This window comes from Paramisgurnus dabryanus, chromosome 16 (genome assembly GCF_030506205.2).
Source record: "Paramisgurnus dabryanus chromosome 16, PD_genome_1.1, whole genome shotgun sequence".
Lineage (NCBI taxonomy): Eukaryota > Metazoa > Chordata > Actinopteri > Cypriniformes > Cobitidae > Paramisgurnus > Paramisgurnus dabryanus.
This window is the reverse complement of record NC_133352.1, coordinates 24867085-24879389: the sequence shown is the minus strand read 5'-3', so window position 1 is coordinate 24879389 and position 12305 is coordinate 24867085. Positions and strand designations below refer to the sequence as shown.

At 40.7% G+C, this 12305-nt stretch overlaps 1 protein-coding gene across 3 annotated transcripts in view; it reads left to right on the top strand.

Moving 5' to 3' along the window:
• elf1 (E74-like ETS transcription factor 1) overlaps positions 1 to 12305 on the top strand; it is a 47148-nt gene that overhangs the window by 30394 nt on the left and 4449 nt on the right. For all 3 annotated transcript variants that reach the window (XM_065273129.2, XM_065273126.1, XM_065273132.1), the window contains exons 2-8: positions 1278 to 1600; positions 9370 to 9538; positions 10121 to 10225; positions 10388 to 10540; positions 10864 to 10947; positions 11553 to 11745; positions 11834 to 12184. In XM_065273129.2, the coding sequence (XP_065129201.1) occupies positions 1529 to 1600; positions 9370 to 9538; positions 10121 to 10225; positions 10388 to 10540; positions 10864 to 10947; positions 11553 to 11745; positions 11834 to 12184 (1127 nt within the window). In that variant the 5' untranslated portion in view covers positions 1278 to 1528. The remainder of the gene's footprint in view (positions 1 to 1277; positions 1601 to 9369; positions 9539 to 10120; positions 10226 to 10387; positions 10541 to 10863; positions 10948 to 11552; positions 11746 to 11833; positions 12185 to 12305) is intronic.

The following is a 12305-nucleotide window of genomic DNA, read 5'->3' as shown; positions in this document are numbered from 1 at the left end:
CAAAACATAGAAAGGGAACAGGGTGCTCCAGATGTTGACTCCATTCTGTGGGAGAAAGAGGCAGGACACTAGGGAAGCCCGTCTGGTTAGTAGTAATAATAGGCTGGGCATTTCTGTTTTGGCAAACCCCATCCGGTTTCTGTCCTCCCAGGGGAGAAGCTGCACATGGCAACATGTTTGAGGACAAGACTCGAGCAGCTAAATGGGTCTGAGGGATGTCCATTTGTTTGACCTCCTCCTACACACATTGACCACCCGACTATCTTTCTTATTCTTTTTAACTGCCTTCCATTTTACCCCAACCCCCTTCCAGACACTATTCAACACAGTTTGCACTTGTTGACACACACACTGTCCTTTCAAAGCAAACAAGCCCCACCCTGCCATAGAGGAGACACTGGGCCGCTCCACCGCCATTTTACACCCCCCTTCAGTGGTTTTGCCAAACCTCCTCTCTCCGTTGCATTTGTTTAATCTTTAACCAGACACTTGCCCCTCCTGTTCCTCCTCATCGCCTAAGGGCCGGGCAGAGGGTATGCTTTCTTTTAACAACCGTAGAGAATTTTTATTTTAGGGTTCTTCGGTGGGGTGGATATAGTGGAGTGGTTGTGGACTTTGGAAAAGGGCTGCTCATATGACTGATAGTCCAACCCTGTTTACAGTACCCCTTTGATCAGGCCGGTTGATCTCATATCCTGTGGTGATCCTTGCCCCCCCCACTTTCTCCACATTAGCACCAACACTAACAATACAAGGTCTCAGTTATCACAACTAAATATAAGAAAATGCATCCAGTTCTTTAAAAACATTATTGTTCGTAGCAGTTGCAGGTATTTGTGATAAAAATGAAAAAACACTTCTGTTTTGACTGCAGGAAATCTTTATTCGTAAGATATATGGCAGGGTGATGCAATAGTTGTATTGTTTTGCTATCGAGGGTAGATGGGAGTCAGAGCGGGTGATGCTGGAAAGCCTATTGCATTTTTCCACTTAGCCATTTTTATTCTACCCAGCCAGACTTCCTCAGAGTCTAACTATGAGGCAGCTTTTAGCAGTTTGAGCCAAGAATGAGACTGGCGAGTTGAATGTCTCCCCTGGAGTGGGTAAATGCTTCACAGAATTAGAAAATTAGCCCCTCGCCTCGGGTCCCTGCCGTATGGTCTCGTCTGGCCATCGCAGTCTTCTTTCTCTCTGATAATGTGACACGGCCCATTTTGCTCAGTCACAGTTTTTTAATGTTTCTTTTCCTTTTGTTTTTCTCTTTTCTCCCCTTTAAGGTTTAGATGCCCCAGACGCAGCTGGAGCAGGACCATTCCCCAGAGCGAGAAGATCCAGTGTCTTCACTGCTCCATTGAGTCCTCGGCCACGCTCGCTATCACAAGTTTTTTTTAAATACAGCGTTCCTTCATCAGAGTAATTCCTGTGCCGAGGGCTGTGGTGTGGAGCAAGGCGGTCCGGGGAGTGTGCAGAGGGGTAGGAACCCTCTGGCTGTCAGCCTGTGCCCTACCTTCTCTCTCCTTCCAACACCATGACCACTGCGGTCCAGTCTAGCGAGCTTGTCTTTGAGTTCGCCAGCAATGGAATGGATGAAATCAATCAGGTACATTACAATCAAGTTTGTTGTTTTTCATGAGTCTGCTATAGAGAACTGATCTGTCCTTTGTATAACTTCTGGTTGACCTGAGAGCCCCAAAATATTTCGATTCCAGAAATCGCTTTTATTAGGCATGTAAACGTGTGGTTTCTCTATGTTTAGATACTTTTTCTGTTCCTTCAGCTGCACAGGCCAAGTTTAAAAGTGTGAATCGGGGTAAATTGAGAGGGGTGAGTGGAGGTCCGTGCCTTTGATGGAGGGCGGCTGTGCTGGAGTGAAGAGATGGGAGGGTGGAAGGTGGAAAATGAAGAGCATAGGGAGAGGGTTCAGAGATGACTGTGTGGGTTGCTGGCAGGATTCAGATGGAAAGACTGAGATGGAGGAATTGCCAGTCAATCTGTGTGTTTGTATTAGTGTAAGACTGAGCATAGCTGGGAATAAACATTTGAGGCAAAAAGGAATTGATCACATGGGTATGCAATGCCAAAAAAAGTGGATGTGGACATAAAAGTATTTATCCGACATGTGTCATGTTTTTTCAAAGTCATCTAATAGCTTCTTGTGAGAATCAGACTGAATTCGTTGTGTTGATTACTTGTATTGTACTTTATACTTTCAAAGTTAAACAGGCTAAAATCACATTTTATTTTTGGGTGAGCTTGGGAAACATTTTAATGCATTTTTTCCAGTGCTTGGCTATGTTCATGTGTTTGCAACTTTTACCTTGTAGTCTCTCTAAACACGGTTGATTCCAGTATCCAACTCTCTATCCTATCTGCGTATGTACTGTAAGGGTTTGTGTAGTCATGTGAATGGATCAGGCCTAACAGGTCTTCTACCGTATGCTTTCAAACTGAAAGAGAACGGAGAGCTAGATTCAGGCCTAACCTGCCCAACCTGTTACAAGGTAATGTGGGAGAAGAGTCCCGTTCCACCCATAAATCTCCTTTTGTGTTGAAATGACACTGGCTTCTTAGTCACATTTCCAAAACCCCCCAAAACTACACAATCACAAATATATGGCCCACACAGCCTCAAATACCTGTTTGACTCCCACTACAAACAGTAGAGCTGCTTTTTTAAAGAGGCTATGAAAGACCAGGTGCTTTATTTGAGGGAATTTCAGTGTGTGTGTTCAGTTTTTCACACATGGCAGCCGTGGAGGAGGAAGGTTTGGCCAGCTGTTTCCCTGAACTATGATTAACCGAGCTGGACTGAATTCTACAGAGTGAATAATAATAAGCTTCATAAGTCAAGTCAACTTGTAATGGGAATAAAATAGTATTAGGCTACTGTGTCTGAGTTCAGCTAGTGCATACAGCAGCCGTTGTGTAGTAATCTTAGCACCAAAACCAATTTAGAGACATTTTGGAGTGTAGGTGTTTATACTCATTTTGGATTTTGCCAATACCACTTTTCTTTTTAGTAATGCTTTCATTTCATTAAGTTTTTAATGATTTGTCATATATATGTATTATATTTAAAAAAAGCTTTATTACAATACAATACATAGGTGGATAAATATATTTTTATAAATCCTATTTCTGTATGGGTGGTAACAGATGAGGTAACCCTCTAAGTGTGGTCTCACATGTTTTCTTGTAAATGAGCATTTTTATCAGTCTTTTAATGGATCCTCCCAACAACATGGTATTTCTGAATGGCCCCAGGGCGGGATTAAGCAGATTTTAGGCAAATGTATTTGATGAACGTATAATACTTGCCGAGAGCATTGTGCCTCATTTTTTGACGAGGTAGCATTTAGCAGCTCTTGCAAATTCATATCATTCGTACTAAAATTTCTCTAATCTGATATAAATACATTAGATATTAAATTATCAAAACAAGTTTATTCCTATCAAATCAGTTTACATCTGGTCCAAAATTCATGTTCACACTAATTTCACATTAGCTACTCAACCCAGTTTTTATTTATTAAAGGAAAACACCACCTTTTTTCAATATTTTACTATGTTCTTACCTCAACTTAGACGAATGAATACATACCTATCTTTTTTCAATGTCTGCATTTAATCTTTGTACAGTGCGTTGTGAATGTGTTAGCATTTAGCCTAGCCCCATTCATTCCTTTGGATCCAAACAGGGATGAATTTAGAAGCCACCAAACACTTCCATGTTTTCCCTATTTAAAGACTGTTACATAAGTTAAACGAGTAAGTATGGTGGCACAAAATTTTTAAAGCGGATAAAAAATGAGAACTATATTGTATGGTGGAAGAGCACTTAGTTTGGCACACTTAGACCTTGCCGCGCAGTAACATCATCACTCCTGACTACTCCCCCTGTCGCTCAAACTTCCGGCAATATTACTGTCAATATTAAATAGGGAAAACATGGAAGTGTTTGATGGCTTCTAAATTCATCCCTGTTTGGATCCTAAGGAATGAATGGGGCTAGGCTAAATGCTAACACATTCACAACGCACTGTACAAAGATTAAGTGCACGCATTGAAAAAAGATAGGTATGTATTAATTTATCTAAGTTGAGGTAAGAACATAGTAAAATATTGAAAAACGGTGGTGTTTTCTTTAAGTAAAAATTAACCAGGGTGCTAGACATAAACTTAAAAATCATTGCACATATAAAACAGCAGTATATTATTTACAACAACAGTCAAATAGCCCAATATAAAGCAAATCACTTGCATACATACTCACAGACCTACAGCAAATAAGAACGTCAAATAACTACTATTTGGGTTGGGCGGTATATCAAGTTTTTGTAATATATCGGATGGGATATGGGATAATAATATACCGTCTATAATGGTATGGTCGGATAAGACCCTCCATTGCAACAGAAGCTCCCCCAGAAATGTACACTGAGGTCAGACGTAAGCTTTCCAATCAGCTTGCATGCTGTGCAGCTCTATATTTTTAAACTCCCGTCTTTGATATATATTTTTCACTGTTAGCTGTTTTAATTAAAATAATTGTAACATCTCACATGATGCTTTGACTTGCGTGCAAAAATCTATTCTAAAATACTGTGGCATTTATCATATCGCCATCCCAAATTTGCCAAGATATGAATTCTGGTTAGTATCGCCCAGCCCTACTATACAAATGAAACATTAAACGTGGTCTAATTATTGATGAATGTATGGCATCATGCAGCTTTTGTGCACAGACAAACGGTGTGTTGTGTCATCCCTAGTTAGCCCACAGTGATAGACAATGATCTAAAATAGGAAATCTGCCTCAAACACTGCCAGTGAGAGGTGCATTGCATCAGTGGGTTGGTTTAGCATTGCAAGTAGCATCAAGTAAAGCAGAAGAGAGTGGAAAAAGTGCGGAACATCTATAATGCTCTCAGGTTTATTCACACAGTAAGAACACGGAACTTGACTATGCAAATGCTTTATCTGATATTTCCCTATTAGAAATGTGGTTGCTTACTGTCGAAAAGAAGGATGTTGCAGGTGTATGGTATGGTCTATTTAGAAAGAGATCTTTGATCTGTTTACTGATATGCAGCTGTCATCTATTCACATAGATGGAATAATGGACATACAGATGCGTTAACATAATGCATTCAGCTGGATTTGAACCTAAATGCATTTACATTTATGCATGTGCACTCATTCATCCAAGGTGACATAAAAGAAAAAAAAAATTCAATACATGCATTTCCTTAGAAATTGCTTGCACCACTCACACTCAGTATTAGTTGAGCTATACAGTAGGTAAAGTGATTAGCATGTTATTGCTATCATAAAGGGGTTTAACCATCAATTATGTGCAAAAGATATAACATTATGAGACATGTTTTGCATTTTCCTGTTTAGCACCATGAGAGAGGCTATGTAAACTGATCACAGTTTTTTTGCATAATCCATGATATCTGATATCTGTAGTACCACGGGAGGGGACGATAGCAGGGAGTTCAGACAGATACAGAAAGCAGGAATGTGTCTCGTGCTTACTCAGCAGTCAGGGCGCGTGGGATTCACGTGTATATCTGTCTAGCACAGTTTATATGGATCAGTAGACTGTACTTTAATGTCTGTTTATAGGTTCTCTGGCATGTAAATCTCTCATATATACACAAACACATGCACATTTATATACAAATAGTAAAACATTATTTGATACATTTATTTGTATTGCTTATTATTTAAACACATGGTTATTTCAGATTGATGCACAAATGCTGTTCGAGCTCTCCAGTTTAATTAATGTGGTAGTTTTTTACACTGCACTGGATGAATTATACTGGCCTTGAACTAAGGTCTGGAGAGCCGAATTTGTTGAGTCCCAGGGGAAAGTGCCATAACAACAGCGAATAGTCTGAGGATAATGGAACAAAACAGATATTCCTGCCAAAGGAAGATGTAACATGGCTCATGTGTTTCACAATCGTGTTTATGGGCCTGCAACACCATATCGAGTCAATGTTTCCAGTAATCCAAAAATACTTTCTTACATTGTTCAATTATTAAATAAGTTATTTTGTCGTTGACAATTCTCTTTGGCCTGGAACAGTGGGTTTCAGATATGCCTTTGTATGTTTTTCTTATCTCGGTACACAGCTGTAGAGGATGATCCCCACTCTGCTGCCATCTTGTGGTTAGGCAAGAAAACTAAACAGTTTTAAAGCAGTGGATCTTAATCTTTTTGACGACCCAAACTCCACAATTTCTACCCAATTCCATAGGTTAAATATCTATAAAGAGATATATTTGATATGTAAGAACAAATATTAAGACACATTTTGATTATTTTAACCTATTTTAATGCTTGTTTTTGTCTTATTTTAAATAATTTAAATAAATAAGTCATGTTAAGGCCCAAATGTTAGTAATTTACAGAATTTGTAAAAGTAATACTTCAAATTATGCTGTTAATGTGCATTTGAATTAAAGGGATAGTTCACCCAAAAATGAAAATAATGTCTTTAATGGCTCACCCTCTTGTTGCTCCAAACTTGTAAGACCGCCGTTCATCTTCATAACACAGTTTAAGATGTTTTAGATTAAGTCCAAGAGCTTGTTGACTCTTCATTGAAAATCTATGTACAGTATACTGTCCATGTCCAGAAAGGTAATAAAAACATCATCAAAGTAGTCCATGTGACATCAGCGGGTCAGTTAGAATGTGTTGAAGCATCGGAAATACATTTTGGTCCAATAATAACAAAAAATACGACTTTATTCAGAATTGTCTTCTCTTCCGCGTCTGTTGTGAAGCGCATACGTGAGACTAAAGTCGCGAGACTAAAGTCACGTGACTGCAGTGACGCTGATGATGTGTTATCCTCAGACATGTTTGTGAAGTTTTTTTTTCTTTTCAAACTCACAGCGTGCATCTCCCTCAGACTGTAAACGAAGCTCGGGCGCACACAAAAAAAACCCAGCTGGGGCGCACCAGATAACACGTCAGTCGTGTCATACGTCATCCGCGTCACTGCAGTCACGTGACTTTAGTCTCGCGCATGCGCATGTTTTTATTACCTTTATGGACATGGACAATAGCCTGGTCCAACCAGACTCTCGTACATTCGTTTCATTTGTACAGAGAGTCTGGCCACGCTCCATTGCAAAGCGTTACTTCCGTTAAGGAGGGTCCATTGTTGAAGTTTAAAACTATTGGATCTGCCCAGAGTCACTCAGGATCTGCCAAAGCCAATCGCTAACGTGAGGTCGTGACGTATATCGTGCACCGAAACCGTCCGGAAACAACAAGTCAGAATAATCAGACAAACAAAACTTAGCAAACCTGGTTCTTGCTCCGGCTTTAACTTCTGTATATTCGGCAGTTTTGCAACAACGGACCGAATAGCTTTTCTCACGTCTTTCTCCGCTGCCATTACTGAACTACAACTCAAACTGACGCACGACCTCAACGTCATCGTTCTTAGCCACCCCCATCTGTTCGCTGATTGGTCCTGCAGATTTTTGCAGGAGAAAACGAAATTCTATAGAGCAATCCCAGAGGTACTGCTGAAGCTAAATGAAAATTAAGCGGAAGCACGTAGGAGGGCGGAGCCAGGCTACATGGACAGTATACCGTTCGTAGATTTTCAATGAAGGTTCAACAAGCTCTCGGACTAAATCTAAAACAACTTTGTTCCGAAGATGAAACCGAGGTCTTACGAGTTTGGAACGACATGAGGGTGAGTCATTAATGACATCATTTTCATTTTTGGGTGAACTATCCCTTTAATTTTATGTGCTATGTGTACAATAAGGTTTCAAGGTTTTCCTCTTAGTTCATGGTAGTGTGTAAGAGCTATTGAGAGAAAACAGCACTTCTGTACGTCACTAACAGAGAACTGTGTATAAAAATGTATATAGTATAGCAGGCATCACTAGTCAATGTTTGGTAGTAAATGAACCGCAGGTTGATACGGCACTGCTGTGCTCTGTCCACATTTGGCAGATGTTAATGTCAAGTCCTTACCCCACATGTATGTACGCCTGATTGAGGCAGTCTTGAAACATTCAGCTGTCCAAGTGTCAGATTAAGGCCGAATTTACACTGCCTGTTTGAAGTGACTCAATTATGATTTTTTTCTTAAGTGGAACAGTTCTGATATGACCCTCAGACGTGTAAACAGGAAAAAGCGCATTGATTCAGATATTCTCTGATCAGTTTCAGGTCTCATTCATACTTGAAAATAAATCTGATATGAAGCAGATACATGCATTTGCATACGCAGTGTAAGCGGACAGATCGGATATTCCCATTTCAAGACGTGTCATGCATCATTGAAAATGCAACACTGGCCAATGACATTAACTCAGGTGGACACCACCCTTAATTATATGACTCTTCTGGACGATGGCTCCACTTGCTGTAATGTTGTCCACTTTTATGTCTTGTAACAGAAAGAAAGCTATGTAATCTTGCATAATCTTGTATGTGTCCATCCATGGCATATTCCTCTGTGGGTTTAATCAAAATCAAACCAGCATCAAGATTTGCAAGATTTTTAACACTTTTTTGCTGCCTTTGCATGTATCATCTGCCAACGAGCTATTGAAGGCAGCCATCCAAACACAAATAGATACACACACCTCAATCTTAAAAAATGCTGTTTTCTCTGGAAGTGGTGTTTTAGGAAAACTCCTTAATTGTATGTACTGTTTTTCCTTCATGGCAAGAAATAATAAATATATACTTTAAGTCCCCCTTGAGTACTTAAGACACAGAATCACTGATCTGGAAAATAAGAAAGGCATTTGTACATGCTGTTGTGTATGTGTGGCACGGTAAGTGTCGGTCTCCTGTGGCTGTTGAGTCCAATACCAGCTATTTCCTCTTTTCCCTCTATGTGAAGTTCCACTGTAATCTCCACCCAGATCCAGGAATGCTACAGTGGAAATGAGGAAGCCCTTACTGGTGTTCCTGGCACGAAGTTCAAGGTTTCTTGCACATACTGGAACTATGATACATTCTGCGGCTGTATTTTTACATCATTCCCTCACATGATCCTACATGAGTCTGTGTCCGGCCCATGAATACTGTGTCTTATTGTTATGCTGACAGTGCGCAGTCCGTACAAGTGACTGAACTGGCTCAGGTTAAAGTCATTATGAATGGACCATTAGTCACAGCTTCTGAAAATGATAACCAGGACGATTGTGGATTAGAGGCTTTCATCTACAGGGAAGGGGCAAATTTATGTGTTTCACAGCAATTATGGTGCACTTTAAGGCTTTTCCACTAAAAGCACTGCGCAGTGGTGAATGTATTCGCTGGTTTTTAGATCAATGGCGCATTTACCTCTTTGTTTGTTTGTTCACCTACAGCTGGACGACCCTTCTGTGTTCCCGGCCGTGATCGTGGAGCAGGTGCCTGCCGCCGACCTCATGCAGGTGTACTCTGGACTGGAGGCAGATGAGGTGACAAATGGCATCATGGTGGACGCCATTCAGGATGTGGTGGAAGAAAACATCATGGGAGATGTGGGGCTGTCTGGTGAGTCTAACAATTAAAGATGTCAGCCAATCAGATTTGATGTTATGTTATGTCTGTAGCTTATTTGAGCCTTGGTATTAGGGTTGCATAACGATTAATCGCGATTAATCTTTTGCAGAATAAAGGTTTTTGTTTATATCATATATGTGTATGAACTGTGAATAATAATTATCTATATATAAATATGCACACAAGCATGTATAATTTTAAGAAATGTTTATATATATATATATATATATATATATATATATATATATATATATATATATATATATATATATATATTAAGTATTTATATTTATATATAATATAAATTATACATAAATATAAAATGCATGTAAACATTTCTTAAATATATACATGACTGTGTGTTTATTTATTAATACAAAGTTATTATTCACAGTACACACAAATATATGATGTAAACAAAAGCCTTTATTATGCAATAGATTAATCGCGATTAATCGTTATGCAACCCTACTTGATATTCTATTGGATGTTATATTATTTATACTACTTTTTGGAGACATTTGATCACAGAAAGGAGCGTTAGTAAGTACTTGTTGTGTTTGTCCATAATAGAGACCCCAGTCTCAGGCGGAGAGGACAATATGGAAACCATTGTAGCAGCTGAGGCCCTGCTGAACATGGAGTCTCCTAATAACATCCTGGATGAGAAACGCATGAGTATGTGATGACTCACCGGCTGTTTACATGCTAATGTTTACATGTAGCGATGCTTGTGAAGAGACTTCTTGAAAATAAACTACACATGTTAGGACACACTGATGCGTTTTTTTGTGTTTTTGTAAATGTTTGTAAATAAATTCTTATTCTTCTGCTCCGTAGTATATGGGAATATGCTGGAATCCGACCTGACCTACATTTCCCTGCGGCCAGAGCAGCTCTCAAACGGCTGCATGGATGTTCACATGGATGACGAGACGTCCTCCATGGATGAGCTTCCTCAAAAGAACCTCTGCAAGCCTGCCAAAAAGAAAGGTACCAAAACCCTCCAGTAAGAGGCAGCGCACACCTCAGTGTTTCCTTTTTCAGCATTATATTAAACGAAAGGTGAATAATAAAAAAAAAAAATAGGCCTCTGCTAACAAGTTGCTTCAGCAGTGGGCTGCTTGCCGAGCTATTAAAATTCATGAGCCAAGCTGATAAGGTTTATACTGTGTCCTACCCACTTTTCAAATAGCCTTGGATATAAGAAAATACGTATAGCACATTTGTCATTATTGGGGTGAACGATTAATGTATTTTGTTCCCTGAGAGAATCAGAAGTTTGTAACCATTTCCATTCTTCAATCTTTCTGCAGTGCGCAAACCAAGATCAGTGCGGCCCTGCTCCCCCATCACCAATCCATCTCTCCCGCTGAAGAAAAAAAGCAAAGAGGGCAAAGGTAAGCGTGACCTCAGATTGCATCGTGAGGGGAAAAGTTTGAAAGGTAGCGGATCTCACTCCCGTATGCATTAAACGTCGCTTATTCTGGGGCTTTGCTGTCGGATAGAGGGAGGGCTGGGGCTGCTTAATTGATGAGGCGCTCTCAAAGTGCTGCGTTTGTAAGGAAACTAAAAGTGATAGTGGGCTGGAGGGCACATCGATGCTGTCCTGATAGAGCCCCCTTATGCATGCGAACCGTTCCCAGCTCGGAGAGGAGGCCGGCCGCATACATATACATCACCCTGACACTCCGGTCTGGTCTCTTTCCAGCCCCGGTTGCCGGGGAAGCTGTTTTTAACCACTTCTGGCCAAAGCGCACAACAAACAAGAATAATCTACTGCCAAAACCCTTTAATTAATTTCCAACCCGTTGCAGGTTAGCGCAAACTGAGAATTGATTTATTAAGGTTATGAGAAAGAATACAATAATTGCACCTCTGCCAATTCGGGTTGTTAAATAAAACCGTAAGGAATCGAGTGTGAAATATAAAAGGTGGTTAAGCGGTTTATAACTTAACTTTTAATGAGTCGACAAAGGAATATTAAAGACCCTTATTCTTCTAGGTAACACTATCTACCTGTGGGAGTTCCTTCTGGCCTTGCTGCAAGACAAAAACACCTGTCCTAAATACATCAAATGGACGCAAAGAGAGAAAGGCATTTTTAAGCTGGTGGACTCCAAGGCCGTGTCCAAACTGTGGGGCAAGCACAAAAACAAGCCTGATATGAACTATGAGACAATGGGCAGAGCACTCAGGTAAGCCAATGGCTACGAATCACCCAGAGGGACCAATCATAGCCACAGGAACAGATTTTCTTGAACTCTCATTTCGTTTCTCTTTTAGGTACTATTACCAGAGGGGCATACTGGCCAAGGTTGAAGGACAGAGGCTTGTTTATCAGTTTAAGGAGATGCCCACAGACCTGGTCATTATTGACGAGGATGATAGCCAGGGGGACGACCCCAGCCCCGGGTACGGAGGGCACCGCCCGGCTTCTCACGGACGGAACGTGAACCGCGGCTCATCGCGCGCGCAAGGGAAAAATTCTGGAACCACACAGGCGAAGTCGGTGAAAAGGGAAATAAGCCCCAATCTGATCAGCAACGGAAAACAAGCAGACCAGCTGCTGCAGACGGTCCACGTTCTGCAGCCAAATCAGGGAGCTGCAGTCCCTGCGCAAACACACTCCGTAAGGTGAGAGGCCTGCGTCTGCACAAACACACCTACACACGAGCAGGACGTGGACAGATGTGTTCTGTTCTGAAGCCTAGTGAGCTGCCTTGTTGTCTTCTGACTTATAGGTATTTGCCTTCTA